A 21630-nucleotide genomic window follows, 5' to 3' on the forward strand; every position below is an offset into this window, starting at 1 on the left:
ATTCAGCATGTAATTTGCACTCATTGCCTTCATGATTTTGAGATTCAATGGGCTTATATACACAATATAGAACTTTAAACTCTATATTTTGAAATGTTGCTACCTACAATATTAAGATTGGAAATATACTTACATATTGATATTCATTTTGCATATTTACATACCTTCAATATGATTGATAATATAATTTACCATTACCCTTTTTCTTCCTTCTGTGAAAGGTTATTTCTCACCCAAAGACTGAAAATGCATAAAAAATAATAATAATAATTAAAAAAAAAAAATCACCTGGTTTTGCAAAGGTTTTTACAAGGATTCCTTAGCACTTTACTGTCAGTATATGCGCCTAGTATTGGGTGTACTGAAATGTCAAACACAATCAGCAGCTTCTTCACAAAATCCTAGCTCTCTATTTTGGTACATGAACCACTAAAATGACGTCTGAAAACACAGTTGATGGGATTTAATGACATCCACTCAGCTTTTGCATCAAAGTCCAGTTGTGTAACATTGTAATCAAATGGAGATTTCCGCCCACTGTACAACCTTTCTTTTTAAACTGCCAGGACTTCTAATGATTTGGCCTAATAGCCAATATTCAAATACCTTAGACAATTCAATCCAATTCACAGTGTCTTCTACACACAATTTATCTGATCTGTGTACCGGGAAAACACAGCTGTCTGTCCTTCTGGTTTGTGTACGATTCTCTCTCAGTCTAGAGTGTGTACCCCCATAACTAAGCTGCCACTACTATATTCCCACACTCATAGCCCAATGGATGATCCATTTCTCAAATTTGACATTCTGATGTGCAGCATCTTGCCGCCGGTCTTCTGCAGCTGTCCAAAGTGCAGCCAGATGACCATTTGTCCATTCTTCATGCATTGTTCATATGCTTTTTTTCTGTTCCCATTCACGTTTTCCGCATATACTTTGTACTGTAAAATCTGATATAATCCTGTCATGCTAATCTTTGAGAACATTGAGAGACATAAAAGAAACATGTTGAAGAATGGAGGTCTTCCTCAGTATGATTCAGACAGATACAGTATGGCCACTCCATGATTTCATGTGACAGACTAAACTAAATGGACAGCTATAAGTAAAATCCACTGGTCTTGGCACTGTAATGTTGTCTTAGTAACTGAGTGCTTTTTTAGCAGTGTGGTGTCATTGTTGACATATTAGCAACTTCAGACTGTGTAATTGCCATTAATGTACCTGAATGTGGTAAAGAATTTGAATTTGAATTTGTTGTCTTTGAACTGGAGCCTGCACACTAGGACATGTGTGGACATTACCATGTGTGTTGTCCAGCCAACACGTCAGTCGATGAAGCTGCATTGGCCTTTGGCTGTGTCCTGTATGTATGGTGGATTCTGGGAAAAGGTCAATAAATAGAGTCCTTGGCAGTGGTGGATGTGTGAGTGGTGGTGGAATCATCTGGTAGGGAACCTCGGCGTGGTGACCCGGTGTGGCAGCCTAGCAGGGCGACCAGTTCTCTGGACACACTGCTGGAGAAGGCGGTGTAAATCCATGGGTTAGTGCAGGAGTTTAGACTGGCCAATAGCATCAGAATAGTGAAAGCTGCTCCTGCATGAGAGATAAAGGCAAATTTAAACACAGGAATCAACAGAATACCTGTGGCCTTAGCACATACCTATGTATTTATTGCATAAGGTTTGTAGCATCTTTGTTAAATATTATGAGCAAAAGCATGGATAAGGTATATATAGAATTAAGCCTTCAGGAACATTACTGTATATGGCCCTATCATATTACATGTTCATTATATGCTTCAGGGTTAATTAATGCTCATTCGGGGATGGAAACATACATTCACACCAGTGTTAATTTTTTCTAATGAAAGCTATGATGAAAACTATTTGTGAATATTGTGAACTTCTTTCTATTAGAAAAAACTATTTACCTATACAAAATCCACTTTTCATCGCAAATTTAGGATTAAATGTTTCCAATAGCTAAGGAAAATGCTTTAGTAGTAGGTAGGCTACATTGTAATTACATCGCAGCTCTGTAGCTCCATACAATGCAAGTGAATGGATATCAGGCTTTTGAAGCACCAAAAAGGAGATCAAGGAGATTTTCCACTGTGCATCTTGCCATTGCAGTCTCTATGCACGATCATGATTTCAAGCTCAATTACACTTCCTAGTGCTTGACACATAGGCAAAGGGCTAGATGGCGCTGTAGGAAGTGTAATCGAGCTTGAAATCATGATCGCCAAGGAGAATGCTGTCAAGATGTACAGTGAAAAGGAGTTACATTTTGGTAGCATACCAACTGGAACGCTTTAGAAGATATTGATTAAACCATTGGAGAAAAATGGATTACTTTTATGCTGACTTTATTTCCTCAAAGGGTGAGTAAATGATGAGAGAATTTTTATTTTTGGGTGAACAAACCCTTTAAGACTGTTATTACTGAACAACTCACATGTACATTTTAGTCCAATAAAACTACACTAAATGGCCACTTTATTAGGTAGGTCTACACCCACCTAAGATGTTCCTCCAGAAAAGCCTGAATTCTTTCTAACATAGATTCAATACGGTGCTTGAAACATTTGCTAGATATTCTGGTCATAAAGGGTCAGCATGCTCATGGTTAGCAACAATACTCAGGGTGGCAGTGGAATTAAAACAATCCTCAGTTGGTATCAAAGGGCCTAATGTGTGCAAAGAACAACGTGGTCTCATTTGCAAAATTATTTTTACTTGGCTTTTTATATGTATCATTGCAGTTTCCAGGTGAATTTAATACTAGAGGTGTTAAAACAATGACTTTTATTTCCTTTTCACACAAATCACAATTAAAACATCAGATTATCAGTTCATAAACTCTTCACTTCGCCCTGTTCCTTACACGTTCCTTAACAATCTTCTGACACCAAAACATTTATGTATAGCGCATGACATGTAAGGCAATCATGATCCTGTCCAACCCATCTGTTGAACACAACCTCACCATTAATCTTGGTTCAACTACACTAATGCCAACCAGGACAGCTCGGAACCTGGGAGTGGTGGTAGATGACCAACTAAACTTCAATGCCCATATCTCATCAACCTCACGGCCTTGCAGCTCCTGGTCCATGCTCTAGTCATTTCAAGATTGGACTACTGTAATACTCTGTTGGCCGGCCTCCCAGCTAGTATGATTAAGCCATTGCAGATGGTCAGAACGCAGCAGCGTGTCTGGTCTTCAATCAGCCAAAGAGGGCTCATTTCACCCACTCTTGATTTCAGTCCACTGGTTACCTGTAGCTTCCCGCATCAAATTCAAGGCTTTGACTCTGGCCTTCAGGACAGCCTGTGGAACAGCACCCTTTTCCTTCAATTCACACCTCCAGGTCTATGTCCCATCTTGCTCTCTGCAGTCAATGAATGAGCGGCGCCTGGTGGTCCCGCTGCATAGAGGCACAAAGTCTATTTCACGATCATTCACTTTCTCTGTTCCTCTGTGGTGGATTGAGCTTCCAACCTCCACACAATCTGTTGAAACCATCTCAACATTCAAGAACCAGCTGAAAACATCTGTTCTGAGAGCACTTAACCAATCCACACTAAGGGTTTTATTTTCATGAATGTGCAAAGCACAGTGCTACGCGCTATGACCGTGTGCAACGTCTTATCCAATGTTCCTGAGAGCGCTAATTCTAAGTGCAATTTTTGTGCCAGCGCAAAGCGCAAATGGGCATGGGTGGGAGTGTTTGCGCTTCTGTGGGTGTAGGCGCGCAAACTGTGGGTGTTTTGTATGCAAATGAAGTGGCGCAAAGCGCAATTTGCTATTTTCCTAAGAATTTGGTCATTGCGCTAAAGGGTTTCTCAAACTTTTTTGAACCAAGGACCCCTTTCATAACCCCAAATTCTTTGCGGACCCCCGCCCCACCACCACCACCACCATCACAACAAATATTATATTATTTACTAGAAGTATAAAAATGATCTCAGTGAGTTCCAATAAGAACGGCCAGGCACTGCTGTCCTTTTGTGTCAGGCTTCTGTGTGCAAAGTGTTTCAATTACATTTACATCCAGCGATTGTACGGCAATTTACAAGTGAGATATACAACAATACAAAGGATTCAAATCAAAGACAGCAGAAACAAACACCATAAAATGAAGTTAGGGAGACAGTCTGTTGCTCAGCTGAGGTTTTAGTGCCATCTGCAGGATTAAACATCACAGAGAACACCATAAATTATTATAATTTCCCCCTATGGTCAAAGCATGAGTTTAAAGATGAGTAAAGGACCATATTCTTATGAAGAAAAATAAACAGTTGAGGACTGATTATTTTGTTTTTATTTGTTATATCTCATTATTGTTGATAATTAAATAACAGTAACGATACAATAACACAATCTAATCATTATTTAATGTTTCAAATTATGTCAAATTATTGCTTTTCTGCAAATAAAAGGAAGGAAGGAAGAATAAAAAGTTTTCATAAGTAGGCCTATTCCTACATCTCTTCCGTTCGGCAGCGGACGGGACGATTTATATTCACATAAATGACAGTTATACTGAAGTGAAAAAAATATATATTGTATACTGCATAAATACAATGAAATTACTTAATATTGACCACTATTAGACAGATGGTATGGTTAAAATAAGGGACACTGTGTGAGAAAATATATGATCGCTTTTGACGTGAAGCTGGATCGTCAATTGTCATATTATACTAACTTATAATATGACAGTAGTATACTTTATCTAGCAAGATTAACCAAAATAAGTATATATGGTCAGAAATTAGCATTTGCTAAGCCAGTGCTGGTCTATGGCTTGTGAATATTCACCCTCCCTGTGGTTGATAACTTAAAATACATGTTGTTAAATCCCTTCTTCTTTTTAATGGATGGAAAACTCGATATATCGAGTAGTTTTTTTTAAAAATTTGCTTACAACACTGCAACACAATGTTCACAATTCCGGGATTTCCCACAGATCCCCTGGCTATTTGAAAAGGACCCCCGGGGGTCCGTGGACCCCAGTTTGAGAAACGATACGCTAAGATGTTTCAATACCACCTCTTAATTCTGCGCAAAGTCCAAATTCAGTTTCTGCATTTGCATTTTGGAGATTTCACCAGCAGATGGTGATAAAGTTTGTGTCCAAATTCAAAAAATATAGAACATCAAATAACTTCTTAACCATCGCTTTTGAAGCCATTTGTTGAAACAAAAAAAGATTTTTGTTACATTTCCTAGAGGTCATGGTTTATTTTTTTTTAATGATTATTATTATTTTTATTGTTATGTTTATGTCACTGCAAAAGAGTAAAATGTTTGGATTTGGTATGATTTTTTTTTTTTTTTAAACACTTCGTTATTTTGATAATATATTGTCATTTTGTTTGAAGTGTAATTTTAATTTAGAAATATTTTAGTTTTTTCGTGTTTCAATAAATGTATTACATTTTTCAAAATCAATGTCAGACAACCGGTAGAAGTGAAGTGCGTGCCGATACAATCACTGTTAAGACTAGCCATGATTTGTGTGTCAGTAGATGAAAATGATTAATAATATTTACATTCTCTGCAATTTAACAGAGCCTATATCCATATCCTGAACCACATTTTCCATGCATATAAAACAAACGTGTCCCATTTAACAAGGAAATAATATAAATCCATATTTTTAGTTTTCCAATTCAGTGCATACAGTCCATTTACACTGCCAACTTCTTATGAATGTACTGTCTTTGTTTATATCACTGATACTTGACAGGGAATGGAATGTATAATAGGACGGAGACGGTGCCGGAGACCCGATTAGCGCCTTGCGTGCACGATTTCACCAAACCCACTTGCGCAAAGACCTAGTTCACGCTTGCACGAAAATACCAACACTTCATGGCCATGCTCATTGACTTTGCACTTATGAGTTAAGGCATTGTGCTGTGCTTAATGCTTGCACACTTAAAATAGGGCCCTATATGCACTTACTTAATATTAAACAATGTTTAAAAAAGCTTCTAAGCTAACTTCACTACTCCAGCCACTTTGAGAACCTAGCAGTGCGATACTGCAGATATTGTACAACAAATTGCTTGCTATGTTCCTCATTTGTAAGTCGCTTTTGATAAAAGTGTCTGGTAAATGACTAAATATAATGTAAAAATGTAATGATACAATTTAATGGTTTCATTACATAACCAACTACATTTACAAGCTTTTTTGGGCACAATCAAACTGCACAGTAGCTCAAGAGATAGAGCATTGCGTTTGCGATGCAAAGGACCAGGGTACAAGTCCTGAAGTACGTACGTGTCCTGAAGTGCACAAAAGTCGACACGTGCCAAAAGTGTCATAAAAGCACAACAAAATGAAGTGGCTGCTTCAGCTATTGCATTTTTCATCTCACATTTGCTTTTATGACACTATTGGTTAAGTTTAGGTTTAAGGTTTAGGGTAGGGAGGTAGGATTTGTTGTTTCTCGCTTTCACCACACAGTGAACATTCCACCTCAGAACTGATGTGACATGTATAAGGAACCACCTAACATAATTTAGCAAAACTGTCACCACAGTCAATTTTCAGGAGATCAAGCTGGCCAAAAAAAAAAAAAAAGAAAATACCCACAGCATGACACCACCACAACATGCCTGAACCATTGACGAGGCACGATGGATCCATGGTTTCATGTAGTTTATGCCAATTTGTAACCCTACCATCTGTATTGGAAATGTGTGAATCACAGGAGATCAGCAGTTACAGAAAAACTTGAACCACCCCATCTGGCACCAACAATCATTCCACGGTCAAAGTCAATTAGATCACATTTCTTCCCTATTCTCATGTTTGGTTTAAACAATAGCTGAACCTCTTGACCATGTCTGCATGCTTTTATGCATTAGGTTGTTGTCACATGATTGGCTGATTAGATATTTGCATTAATTAGCAGGTGTACAGAAGTACCTAATAAAGTGGCCACTGAGTGTAGACTAAAACCAAGAATTTTCAAAAGACTGAGAGCTGAGCCTATTTCTAAAACTAAATAAAAATATATATTACAATTTTAATGATTCACAGTATTAAAGGATGTACATTTTCATATTTCTCTTAAGTGAAAATTGTGGTGATTTTTCATAGTGCTTTGGTTACCAGGTGAGTCACTAGTCAAACTGTGCAGAAAGTCCAGTCTAACACAGAGGTGTTAATACCAGTGAGATTACACAACCCTTAGGCGGGTGTGCAGGTGTTTGACTGTTTACATGTTAAAAGGAAAGAGAGAGGGTGGAAAATAATAAGGAACACTTTTCAAACATATTTGATAATTCCCGCTCAAGGAGTTCCAACCTTGCTCCAAACACCTCCCTGCAATTTTCGAGCAAACCTGAATAATTTGAACTCATTCATGTGTTTTTGATTAGAGCTAGAACTAACCTCTGTTGGATGTTAGATTTCTGAGAACAGGCACCTCTGTTTTGGGAAACTGGGAATATATTTGGGAATTTATTGCTTGTCTAGTTATCTACCACTACCACAAAGAGAGCATTGATTAAATGCATAAGTGTTGCCTGTTTTTGAAGCACTCAACAGAACTAAAACAAACAGTGGGAATATAAGAAGGCCACTTATTCCATATTATTGCAATAGTGACTGCACACATTTTCAGCTGCATTGGTTTTAGGAGGAAACTTTCCCATTAATTTTCCTAATAAGGATTTAATTAAATTCTTCAATAAAGACATTCTAAGACTTGAACCAAACTAACCAGCTCCGAGATGAATGACAACATTACAAACTTCGATATGAAGTGAAAAAGTATGTGAAATTGAAAAAAGACTGGGTACATGACTTTGTATTTAATGTATTTTGAGGCAATGAACTATGCATCACAATGAAGCATTGTGAATAGCATTATTGAATTAGAAAAGACTGTAAAATACAAAACTATTGACTTATAGTCATTGATTATCAAAACAATTAGTATACACTGATGAACCAAAACATTATGACCACCTGACTAATATGCAGTTGGTCCTCTGCATGCCGCCAAATCAGCGCTGACCCGCCGAGGCATGGACCCTACAAGACCCCTGAAGGTGTCCTGTGGTATCTGGCACCAAGACATTAGCAGCAGATCCTTCAAGTCCAGTAAGTTGCGAGGTGGAGCCGGGGTGGATTGGGCTTGTTGGTCCGGCACATCCCACAGATGCTCAATCGGACTGAGATCTGGGGAATTTGGAGGCCAGGGCAACACCTTGAACTCTTCATCATGTTCCTCAAACCGTTCCCGAACAATGTGTGCAGTGTGGCAGGGTCACTGCCATCAGGGAACACCATTGCCATGAAGGGGTGTACCTGGTCTGCAACAATGTTTAGGTAGGTGGCACATGTCAAGTTGACACCGTCATGAATAGCCGGACCCAGGGTTTCCCAGCAGAACATTACCCAGTGCATCACACTCCCTCCATCGGCTTGTTGTCCCCCACAGAGCATCATAGTGCCATCACTTCCCCAGGTAAATGGTTTACACATACACAGCCGTCCACGTGATGTAAAAGAAAATGGGACTCATCAGACCAGGTGACCTTCTTCCACTGGAGGAAGGGTGGTGGAGGGATGCTGGAAGAATCGTCACAGGAGTGAGGTAAGTTGCTGCTCATATGTGTTTGCTTGATTATTTGACGGGACTAGCTTGACAAGCTCCTCCCAAACTTTTGTTTAGAACTCCATAAACATTTTCTGTGACTTGTGCCACAGTAGACCTGTTGGTTCAGACCAGACAGAATAGCCTTTTGGGTGCCCAACACCCTGTCGCCGGTTTGTGGTTTGTCCCTCCTTGGACCACTGTCAGTAGGTACTCACCACTGCTGACCGGGAGCACACCACAAGCCTTGCCATTTCAGAGATGCTCTGACCCAGTCGTCTGGCCATAACAATTTGGCCCTTGTCAAAGTCGCTCAGGTCTTTACTCCTTCCCATTTCTCGTGCATTCAACGCATTGACTACGAGAACTGACTGTTCACTTACCATCTAATCTACCCAGACCTTGACATATGGCCTTGTTAGGAGATGATCAGCGTTATTCACTTCACCAGTGAGTGGTCATAATGTTTTGGCTCATCGGTGTATATATTGAGTATTATAACTAGATCTCTTTTACTGTGGTTTATACTTCCATGGTAACAGTGTATTCTCTGATTGGTTGATCTCTCTTCAGGATTATGGGTTGTGTAGTTCTTCACCGGGAATTTGCTATTAAACATGATTCTTTAAAAAGAAAGCTGAAATCACATTGACTGATATTGTTAAGCATATATCATCACTTAACAATATTGGAGCTCATGCAAGGTCAGTCTTAAAAGGTTTATAGTATACGTTATCAGTTTCAAAAAATATTAATTTCTCTGTAGAGGAAATTAATGGGATTAAACTGTTGTGCTCTATATGAACCTGTTTACAAACCCAGTATAATTTTGTTAGCACCCAAGAAGCCCTATTGTGTTACTGTGTAATATATGAATATTATCTGTTTGCTTGAACTCTGACCTTGGTCTGGTGGGTTGGGGTCCCAGGCTGCCCATAACTGAACAATAAAGAAAGGAGACCAGCAGATGGTGTAGACTAGCACAATGACAAGAGTCATCCTCACCGTCTTAGACATGGCCTTACTCACACCTGGGAAAGGTGGCGGGTGCGAGTGCTCAGTGGGTAGGGGAAAGTCTGCAGCATCTGGAAGCACATCTGGCCACAGCTCAGAAGCTCCAGAGATGTTTGATTGTCCAGCCAATGAAAAGGTGGCACTAGGTCTTGCACACACGGTATTGTCTGACAGTAATTGAGAGTGGGAGGAGTCAGAGAGATAGCTGGGGGTGTTGACTGGAGTGGTGTTTTGCAAGTGAGGTGTGATGGATGGGGAAAGGCTATCTGAAGATGGGAGTGGTCTAAAGCAGGGCTCGCACATAGAGGTACTGCAAGGCAAAGTCTGAGAGAAGTCATCATATAAGCTTTGGAGGTCTGCAGGAGAGGAAGAGGGATGAGAAGGGCTACAGAGAGCTTGGCTGAGACTGTTGTCATCATGGTGGTTGTGTCTGCTCTGTCTGTCTCTCTCTCTGCCCATTCCCCTACTGCATCCATCCCGTTGAGGAAATTTGAAGAAGACAGAGTTCCTCTTAAATTCTGCTGTCACCACCCGCTCTGACTTCAGGTAGATGTTGTCATGGATCTCTCTGAAGATGCGAATCTGAGCAGAAAATGATATATAGTACATAAAGCAATCTTCAAATAATTATTCCAGCATTGGCATCATGTTGTTCCTTGTGGTAGATCTAATTGTGGTAAATCTAATTCCCATAAAAAATGCAAAATCACTGACTCTCACATAGTAGACAACCGTCTGTTGCTGAGTCACGTTAACTTAAAAGAAAGCCCTGTGGTAAAAAAAAATGGGGGGTTCGGGGGGAGTGAGGAGAAGAATGGGGTGGAGATACCTGACAGACAGTGATGATTAAGGCTGGCAGTATAAACACAGCCACAGTCATCCAGGTGACATATGCTTTAAGGCCCCATGGCTCAGCAAAGTGGCCCCAGCATTCAAACTCCCCAGGGGCAACCTCTGATTGTGAGAAAATAAAAACCTATGTGCAGAGGAGAAGAGAGCATGACATGAAAACCACTTTAAAAAGCTAGAAAACACTGGTTAACTGTTTACATTCCAAACAAAAATGTATTATAGACCATAAAGCAAATATCTATCAATCTGTGTCTGTTCCCCAAACTAACAAACCCCTCCCTAATCATTTAGAAAGAATTTGATTACGGTAAAACTTGAAAATAACAAATAAATTGAAGATAAACATCATATAAAGGTATGGCTACTAAACATTAGATCTCTTTCAACCAAAGCACTAATTGTATGTTGCTGCAATTTACAGTGAAGTTTTTGGTGTAGGACAGGATATACTGTAAGTTTAAGTTTTTGAAACTAATAATAATTAATGTGACACTGTCAGATACAATTAAAAAATCTATGTCGTCTTTTGCGCTTGCTACAGTATCCAGGCCATATTCTGATTTCCTTGGTGAATTAGCAAATTTTCTATCAGATCTAGTAGTTACTGTGGATAGAGCTTTAATTGTTGGTGATTTCAACATTCACATAGCTAATGAAAATGACACATTGGGATTAGCATTTATCGATATTCTAAACTCTCTTTGAGTCAGACAAAATGTGACAAGACCAACTCATCGCCATAATCATAAACTAGATTTAATTCTGTCATATGGAGTTGATATTGATACTATAGAAATTCTGCCGCAGAGCGATGACATCTCAGATCATTACCTTGTTTCTTGTATGCTGCGATCAGCTAATCTCACTCAATATACACCATGCTATTGTTCAGGTAGAACTATTCATTCGACCACTAAAGACAGCTTCACTAATAAGCTTCCAGATTTATTTAATATATTCAGTAAGCCAAAAAGTCTAAAAGAACTTAACATAATATAAGAAAATATAAATACAGACTTCTCTAGCACTCTTGATAGTGTCGCCCCTCTTCGATTAAAGAAAATTCAAGAAAAAAGCCCCACACCATGGTACAATGATCACACTCATGCTCTCAAGAGAGCAGCTTGGAAAATGGAGCACAAGTGGAAGAATACAAAATTAGAGGTATTTTGCGGTGCATGGAAGGATAGTGTCTGTAGCTACAGACAGACACTAAAAGCTGCCAGGTCAGCATATTTTAGCAAACTCATAGAAAATAACCACATCAATCCTAGATGTTATTCAGTACTATGGCTAAATTGGTTAGGAATAAAGCCTCGACTGAACCAGATGTTCCGTCGCAGCACAATAGTAATGACTTCATTAATTTCTTTATTGATAAAATTGAAATAATCAGAAATAAAATTGGAATTATGCAATCATCTGTCACAGTACCACAGAAAACAGTATTTAATAATTTTCCTCATGAGCATCTTCAATCCTTCACTGTCATAGGTCATGAAGAGCTAACCAAACTTATTGAAACATCAAAAGTCACAACATGTACAGTACTGTGCAAAAGTCTTAGGCACATAAGATGTTTCACAAAAGCATTTGTCTTAAGATGGTTATTTATATCTTCAGCTTTAGTGTGTCAATAGGAAATAAAAATGTTAGAGTCCCAAACATTACTTTTGCAAATAGAAAAGATTAGAATAAAAGAACAGGGAGCCCTGCAACAGATGTCATGGCCCCCAAAAAGCCCCCCACTGAACATCGAGTCAGTATGAGATTACATGAAGAGACAGAAGCAACTGAGACAGCCTAAATAGATAGAAGAACTGTGGTGAATTCTCCAAGAAGCTTGGAACATCCTATCTGCCAACAACCAAGAAAAACTGTGTCCAGGTGTACCTAGGAGAATTGGTGCTGTTCCCTATCTGTCACTCACTCGACGTTGTGTCGATGCAGTGACACTAGGGGTCACTCTTGGGAGCCCGAGACACCTCTGGTCTTTGATGAAAGGCCAATGAAAATTGGCGAGTGGTATTTGCATGCCACTCCCCCGGACATACAGGTATAAAAGGAGCTGGTATGCAACCACTCATTCAGATTTTCTCTTCGGAGCCGAACGGTCATGCTCATTGAACTGAATATTACTGTTCCCGGAAGTGCATGAGGAGCTGACGAAGTTGTGGGAGGCACCTTTCACTGCCCGGCCCCGACTCCGCAGTTCCCCCGCTCTCACTACCCTCGATGGCAGGGTGGCCAAGGGCTATACGGCGATTCCCCTGGTGGATAAGGCGCTCCACCTGGTGTGGACGCCCTAAGCTCCCATCCAAGCCCTGTAGGCTCACATCTTCCCTGACGGCTAAAGCCTACAGTGCTGCTGGACAAGCCATGGCTCTCCTGCAGGTCCACCAAGCCAAGGCGCTGAAAGAACTGCACAAGGGTATTTCCACCCCAGATTTGATGCAGGAACTGCGCTCGGCAACCGACCTCACCCTCTGGGCGACGAAGGTCATGGCGCGCTCTCTCGGGCGGATGATGGCCACACTAGTGGTCCAGGAGTGCCACCTTTGGCTCAACCTGGTCGAGATGGGCAAGGCTGACAAGACACGGTTCCTTGCTGCCCCCATTTCCCAGGCGGGCCTATTCAGCGACACGTCAATCCGGCACATCCTGCCCCGGCGCAGCTCAAGCTCCCGCACCCCATCTGCTCGTCACCAAGGGCATCCCCCTGCGGTGACTGCACCGGCTCTGCCACAGCCCGCCCCTTCGGCGCGGTCCTGGCGTGGAGTCCACCGCAGGAAGCCGACGCCACCCGTCTCACAGCCGGCGCCGAAGAACCCACGGAGGTCCTCGAAGCGCCCCTGAGACAGGCAACCCAGGGACGAGGGAACCCACTCACGTGGAGCTGGTAGGAAGACCACTCCATCCCCCGGTGGAGGGCTGGGTGGAAAATCTTTTGTTGCCTTTTTGTTTGATTTTGCTGCACACTCAAGTGGCTGCAGTACCCAACAGTTCAGCAAAAGAGCGGCTCCCTTCCTCCCTGGGTCACATACCCGGTGTGTACGGTCGTCACCACGACTACCATCCACGGGCTTTTTCTTGCAGGATTGGCACTCCAGAGGTGCCCTTTCCGCCCCTGAGCGCCCAGCTGTGGCACACAGCCGCCCCCGATGTGGCAGTCTCCACGGGTTACGAGGACAGGCCTCTTCCTCCCCATCCCAGGCTGTTACGGGAGTGGTCACAAGGAGCCAGGTAAGTGCTTCGATGTCCCTTGACTCAGCACGGCCACGACGTGCTGTGGCACCTCGCGCTCCGCCCCACCTGCCAGTACGTCCGATGACGTTGTCCCCTTGGTCCCCCTCGCGCGGAATTTGGACGCGTGGCTCGCGCTTTCCAATCCGTCGCAGTGGCTGATCCGGACCGTCCGACTCGGCTACGCAATTCAGTTCGCCAGGCGCCCGCCCAGGTTCAGCGGTATTCACTTCACCTTGGTCAAGGGCGAAAACACCAACACCCTGCGCGCGGAGATTGCTACCCTCCTACGGAAGGATGCGATAGAACCTGTCCCTCTAGCCGAGATGAAGAAAGGGTTTAACAGCCCCTACTTCATCATACCAAAAAAAGGCAGTGGGTTGCGGCCAATCTTGGACCTGCGAGTACTGAAACGGGCTTTACAAAGAATCCCGTTCAAGATGCTGACGCAAAGACGCATTCTGGCGAGTGTCCGGCATCAAGATTGGTTAGCAGCAGTAAACCTGAAGGATGCGTACTTCCACGTCTCGATCCTTCCTCGACACAGGCCCTTCCTGTGGTTCGCGTTCGAGGGTCAGGTCCCTGTCCCTGTCTCCTCGCGTCTTTACGAAGATCGCAGAGGCTGCCCTTGCCCCGCTAAGGGAGGTGGGCATTCGCATTCTCAACTATCTTGACGACTGGCTAATTCTAGCTCACTCTCGAGACGTGTTGTGCACACACAGGGACCTGGTGCTCTCACACCTCAGCCGACTAGGGCTTCGGGTCAACTGGGAAAAGAGCAAGCTCCTCCCAGTTCAGAGCATCTCTTTTCTCGGTTTGGAGTTGGACTCAGTCTCCTTGACGGCACGCCTTACGAACGAGCATGGCCTGTTGGTGCTGGCCTGTTTGAAGGCGTTCAACAGGGAACAGCGGTTCCACTGAAACTTTTTCAGAGGCCCCTGGGGCATATGGCGTCCTCGGCGGTGGCCACCCCGCTCGGGTTGATGCATATGAGGCCGCTTGAGCACTGGCTCCAGACTCGAGTCCAGAGACGGGCATGGCACCACGGGACACACCGTGTGGCCATCACGTCGGTCTGTCACCGTCTTTTCAGCCCTTGGACCGACCTCTCATTTCTATGAGCAGGCGTTCCTCTAGAACTGGTCTCCAGGCGTGTCGTGGTCACGACAGACGCCTTCAAAACGGGCTGGGGCACTGTTTGCAATGGGCACGCGACTGCATTGGCACATCAACTGCCTCGAGTTGGCAATTCTGCTCGTTCTGCGGAGGTTCCGGCCGTTGATCCAGGGCAAGCATGTGTTAGTTCGGACAGACAGCACAGCAGCGGTAGCATATGTCAACCACCAAGGCAGTCTGCGCTCTCGTTGTATGTCACAACTCGCCTGCCGTCTCCTCCTCTGGAGTCAGCAGCACTTCAAGTCGCTGCGAGCCACTCACATCCCGGGCAACCTCAACACTACAGCGGACGTGCTGTCACGGCAGGTTTCCCTCAGGGGAGAGTGGAGACTCCACCCTCAGGTGGTCCAGCTGATTTGGAGTTGATTTGGACGGGCACAGGTGGACCTGTTTGCCTCCCAAGAATCCTCCCACTGCCTGCTCTGGTACGCCCTCACTGAGGCTCCCCTCGGCATAGATGCGCTGGCACACAGCTGGCCCCCTGGCTTATGCAAATATGCGTTTCCCCCAGTGTGCCTGCTTGCACAGACCCTGTGCAAGGTCAGGGAGGACGAGGAGCAGATCATCCTGGTAGCACCCTACTGGCCCACCCAGACGTGGTTCTCGGACCTCACGCTCCTCGCAACAGCTCCTCCCTGGCGAATTCCCCTGAGGAAGGACCTTCTTTCTCAGGGACGGGGCACCCTCTGGCACCCGCGCCCAGACCTCTGGAATCTCCATGTCTGGCCCCTGGATGGGATGCAGAAGACCTAAGCGGTCTACCACCCGTGGTGGTAGACACGATCACTCAGGCTAGGGTCCCCTCTACGAGGTGCCTGTATGCCTTTAAGTGTCGTCTATTCGCTAAGTGGTGTTCTTCCCGATGCGAAGACCCCCAGAGATGCGCAGTCGGATCAGTGCTTTCCTTTCTGCAGGAGAGGCTGGAAGGGAGGCTGTCCCCTTCCACCTTGAAGGTGTACGTTGCCGCCATAGCAGCACACCACGACGGAGTCGACAGTAAGTCCTCAGGGAAGCACGACCTGATCATCAGGTTCCTAAGAGGTGCCAGGAGGCTGAATCCCTCCAGACCGTGCCTCGTTCCCTCATGGGATCTCTCCGTAGTTCTTCAGAGTCTACAGAGAGCCCCCTTTAAGCATTTGCAGTCAGCTGAGCTTAAGGCACTCTCCTTGAAGACTGCCCTCCTGACTGCGCTCACTTCCGTCAAGAGGGTAGGTGACCTGCAAGCATTCTCTGTCAGCGAAACGTGCCTGGAGTTCGGTCCAGGTTACTCTAACATGATCCTGAGACCCCGACCAGGCTATGTGCCCAAGGTTCCCACCACCCTTTTTAAAGACCAGGTGGCAAACCTGCAAGTGCTGCCCCAGGAGGAGGCAGACCCAGCCCTGTCGTTGCTGTGTCCGGTGCACGCTTTACGCATCTATTTGGACGGACGCAGAGCTTTAGAATCTCTGAGCAGCTCTTTGTCTGCTATGGTGCATAGCGGAAAGGAAGCGCTGTCTTCAAGCAGAGGATCGCCCACTGGCTCACTGACGCCATAACTATGGCATATCTCGCCCAGAACATGCCGCCCCCGGTAGGGCTACAAGCCCATTCTACCAGAGATGTAGTGGCTTCCTGGGCCCTGGCCAGAGGTGCCTTTCTAACAGACATTTGCAGAGCAGCAGGCTGGGCAACACCTAACACCTTTGCAAGGTTCTACAACCTCTGGGTGGAACCGGTTTCGTCCCAGGTAGTGGCACGCAACACAAGCGGATAAGCCCAGGATAGCCGGGTGTATCGCTTGCACATAGCGCCTTCCACCTCCCTTGGAGCTGAAGACGTGCGCCATTAATTCCCAGTAGTGTTCACAAACTTTGTTCCCTGGTAGACTTCCTCCGAGCTCTGTGGCAGTCGAGTTTTCGGAGAGACTCGCTGCCGGCCCAGTACACGCGCTAAGAGCCCTGTTCTGGGGTAGGTGCTCCGCATGTGGCGGTTCCCTGTAAGGCTAACCCCATGTGATATATATCTTCCGCTAGTTCATTTCCCTTCTGGCAAACTGCGTCTTCCTTGGGCAGAGCCCCTCTGCCCCAGTCTCCATGTTTGTAGTAACTCCTCCCCCATTGGGCAGGATCTACCTTGAAGGCTCTCCACATGGTTGGAAAGACCATGTGACGTATTCTTCCACTTAAATATCCCCCCCTCTCTTTGGGCGAGGTGTGGTCTCCGCGGTGTCTTCCCCTTGGGAGGGACACCCACCGACTAGACCTGGCGGCCCAGTCGGATAATCCCCCTTCTTTTTTAGGGAGTGGAAAAAGAGAAGGGGGAAAGAGGCCATGACTGGGTTAAGCCTGTCTCTATCTTTGGGTAGTCGACTTGTCCCCAAAAAGGGCCGTTCGACACTAATAATGTTGGGGGAGGTTACGTGTCGACCTGGTGTGCTGGCTATGAGGCACACAGCAGTCTGCCCACCACACAACGCCAGTTCACATAACACAGTTCAGCCAGTTGTGGCGTTTCGTATAGGGACCCCTAGTGTCACTACATCGACAGAACGTCGAGTGAGTGACAGATAGGGAACGTCATGCTTACTTGTGTAACCTCCGTTCCCTGATGGAGGGAACGAGACGTTGTGTCCCTCCTGCCACAACACTGAACTACCTGCTGAAATGGCCGGACCTTATATCGGCTCCTCAGCATAAAACCTGAATGAGTGGTTGCATACCAGCTCCTTTTATACCCGTATGTCCAGGGGAGTGGCATGCAAATACCACTCGCCAATTTTCATTGGCCTTTTATCAAAGACCAGAGGCGTCTCGGGCTCCCAAGAGTGACCCCTTGTGTCACTACATCGACACAACGTCTCATTCCCTCCATCAGGGAATGGAGGTTACACAAGTAACCTTGACGTTTTAAAGGCAAAGGTGGTCACACCGAATATTGATTTAGCTTTTTTATGTTTACTGGACTTTGTATGACATTAAGTGATAAATGAAAACTATTTATGTCATTATTTTTGAAGACATCCTCACTATGCAACATTTTTCACAAGTGCCTAAAACATTTGCACAGTACTGTATGTTAGATACAATACCAACTAAACTCTTAAAAGAAATATTCCCTGTAATCTCAGAACCTCTTATTTTTTTCTCTCTCCCTTTTTCTCCCCAATTTGGAATGCTCAATTCCAAATGCACTCTAAGTCCTTGCGGTGGCGTAGTGACTCGCCTCAATCCAGGAGGTGTAGGACAAATCTCAGTTGCCTCTGCGTCTGAGACCGTCAACCCTTGCATCTTATCAATGGCTTGTTGAGTGCATTACCGCAGAGACATAGCATGTGTGGAGGCTTCACACCATCCACCACGGCATCCACGCACAACTCACCACGTACCTCACCGAGAGTGAACCACATTATAGTGACCACGAGGAGGTTACCCCATGTGACTCTACCCTCCCTAGCAACCGGGTCAATTTGGTTGCTTATGAGACCTGGCTGGAGTCACTCAGCACACCTTGGGATTCGAGCTTGCGAACTCCAGGGGTGGTAGTCAGTGTCTTTCCTCACTGAGCTACCCAGGCCCCCTTCAGAACCTCTTCTTAATATTATTAACTCCTCGCACTGCTCGGGATGCAGACACACTCACTCAGTTTAAGTCTAGACTAAAGACTAATTTATCCATCAACTCACAATTAGGCTGCTTTAGTTAGGTCTGCTGGAGCCAGAAACATTTATCATGCTCTATAACTCTGCAAAAAATTGAATGGCATCTATGCTAGTATTATTCTATTTGTTTCCCTGTCCTAACCTCGGGATTCATGTCCCGAGGTTACCAGAGCCGACCGGATTCACCTCTGTTCCTGCTTGGTGTTGGACTCCACTGCTATGTGTCTCTGAGTGATGACGACTAAATGCAGCTGGTGCCAGTCAGACATTCCTTCAGTCTATTATGATGGACTTCAGGGGATGAACTGATGCCAACCCTACCATAAGACATGGGATACTTCATATGCCACTGCCTGAACCTTGGACGTGAGATAGACCTCACCGAAATGACCTGCTGGTTGAACTGCGATGTACCTCACTGATCTCTGCCTGCATCACCTTGGTCTAATGATGGACTACACTCTTAAAGTGGAATACATAGACTATCAGTTAATTGCCATCAAAAGCCTTCACCAGCCAACTAACAAAGGACAATACATCTGTGTGAACTTCTGCAGTTATTCCAGGATGAACTTCAAAGAACTTAGTCATTAATCTTACAGTTCATACAAAATCTTTGTATAAACACTGGCCCTAAACACTTACTTAGTTTACTCATTTAAACCATGGCACATAAATAATTAATATTGGCATTATATTCATGCTGGTTAGTCAGAGAGGAACTGGCCCCCACAGTGAGCCTGGTTTCTCCCAAGGTTATTTTTCTCCATTAACCAACATCTTATGGAGTTTTGTGTTCCTTGCCACAATCGCCTTCGGCTTGCTCACTGGGGTTCTAAATACAATTATGATTTAATTATTAATTTTTACACAAAATTTACGATCATATTTAATCAAACTACACAATGATGACTTTATAGATATTACAGTTTCATTTTCTGTTAAAGCATGATTTTCTGTAAAGCTGCTTTGAAACGATGTGTGTTGTGAAATGCGCTATACAAATAAAAATGACTATCCATCCATCCATCCATCCATTTATCCATCCATCTGGGTGGGTCTGAGATAATTTGTTCCTCACCTGTGGTAAACTGAGCACAAGGGCTAGGCCCCATGCAACCATGATGGGGGTGTTCCAATGAGAGGGCGTGCTCCCTCGATATGCCTGCAAGGGGCAGCAGATGGCATAATGCCGATCCACAGTCATAGCAACGATCATGTAGGAGGACGCAAACATTCCAACAATTTGCAAATATTTGACTGAGCGACAAAGTGCATCAGGGCCCTGAAAGCGCTCTGTAATGTCCCACACCAACTGTGGCAACACCTGGGGGCACAATAAAAAGATCTGGTAATATTTCAACCTCACATTGCATTTTGTTTGTCAATTTCATATCATGTCCTAACCAGACAAAATACGACAAGATTCTAGCGACAAGCAATTTGTCTGATCACACTGAGTGCAAAACTGAGGTGCAACGCGACACAATCACAGACAGTCAGAACATATTTGATGTTTAATATACAGTAATGATGATTGACATTTAGGACCAATGAGAATTCACTGTGGGCGGGGCTACCTGGCAGAATGCCACAGAAATATAAACCAAGCAATCCACAAAATATCTGTTGCTCGTTGCTTGTCACATTTAATTAAGACAAAAACTGTTAACATGGAAGAGATTTATTTTATTGCTTGTTGCTTTATCACGTCACGTCTGTTTAGGACCAGGTTTGGAATATACAACCCCAATTCCAAAAAAAGTTGGGACAGTATGGAAAATCCTAATAAAAACAAAATGTAGTGATTTGTAAATTATATTCACCCTTTGCTAAATTGAAAACCCTACAACTACACATTATATGATGTTTTACCTAGAAAATGTCATTGTTTTTTTATGTACAGTAATTTCAAATCAGATGATTGCAACACGCTCCACAAAGTTGAGACAGGGGCAATTAAAAACTAATAACAAATTGACGAGTTAAAATTACAAGGCAATGTGCAACAGGAGATGTTAAACAGGTGAGGCAATTGTGTCATAGTATATAGGGAGCCTCCAAAAACAACCTAGTCCTTCAACAACAAGGATTCGAGACTTGTCAGTTTGCCAACATATGCTTCAGCAAATAATCCAGCACTTTGAGAACAATTTTCCCCAAAGACAAACTGGAAGGATTTGGGGCATTTCACCCTCTACAGTGCACAATACAGTTAAAAGATTCAAGGAATATGTTCAAATCTCGGTGCGTAAAGGACAAGACGAAAACCACTTCTGAATGTGCGTGATCTCTGATCCCTCAGACGTCACTGTCTTAAAAAACATCATTCATCTGTAATGGATATCATGAACATGGGCTTGGGATTACTTTAGTAAACCTTTGTTAGTCAAAACCATTCACCGCTGCATCCACAGATGCAAGTGAAAACTTTACTATGCAAAGCAGGAGCCATACATCAACACTGTCCAGAAGTGCTGCCGACTTCTCTGGGCTCTGTCTCATCTTAGAAGGGAAGTAGAACAGTGGAACCATGTTTTTTGGCCCAGTTAGTCCACATTTCAAATAGTTTTTGAAAAACACAGCCGTTGTGTTCTCCGGGCCAAAGAGGAAATGGACCATCCAAGATTTTATCAGTGTCAGGTCCAAAAGCCAGTTTCTGTATGGGCCAGGGGTGTGTCAGTGCCAATGACATGGGTAACTCGCACATCTGTGAGGGCACCATTAATACAAACAGATATGTACAAATTTTGGAGCAGCATATACTAACATCCAGCACCATCCCGGAATTGTCTGCAGAACAACTTCAAACCACATACTGGCCAAATAAGCAGAGAGTGCTGGTGCTAGATTGGCCTGCCTGCAGTCCTGACCATCTCCAATAGAGAATGTGTGGTGCATTATGAAGCGCACAATACGGCAACAAAGACCCTGTACAATTGTGCAGCTGAAGACCTGCATAATGGACGAATGGGGGAAAATTCCACTTTTTAAACTTAACTAACTTGTGTCTTCAGTGCCCAAATGCTTAATAAGTGTTATTAGAAGAAATGGTTATGTTTCACAGTGGTAAACA

The 21630-nt window shown here is 44.0% G+C and overlaps 1 protein-coding gene across 1 annotated transcript in view; it reads right to left on the bottom strand.

Moving 5' to 3' along the window:
- Positions 1–1368: 1368 nt before the first annotated feature.
- LOC127420058 (vasopressin V2 receptor-like) overlaps positions 1369–21630 on the bottom strand; it is a 33114-nt gene continuing 12852 nt past the window's right edge. Inside the window, exons 3-7 of the mRNA XM_051662003.1 lie at positions 19636–19881; positions 10473–10619; positions 10114–10225; positions 9532–9660; positions 1369–1596 (exon numbers count right to left, since the gene is read on the bottom strand). Coding sequence (XP_051517963.1) covers positions 1394–1596; positions 9532–9660; positions 10114–10225; positions 10473–10619; positions 19636–19881 — 837 coding nt within the window. The 3' untranslated portion in view covers positions 1369–1393. The remainder of the gene's footprint in view (positions 1597–9531; positions 9661–10113; positions 10226–10472; positions 10620–19635; positions 19882–21630) is intronic.

This window comes from Myxocyprinus asiaticus, chromosome 29, assembly GCF_019703515.2.
Source record: "Myxocyprinus asiaticus isolate MX2 ecotype Aquarium Trade chromosome 29, UBuf_Myxa_2, whole genome shotgun sequence".
NCBI lineage: Eukaryota > Metazoa > Chordata > Actinopteri > Cypriniformes > Catostomidae > Myxocyprinus > Myxocyprinus asiaticus.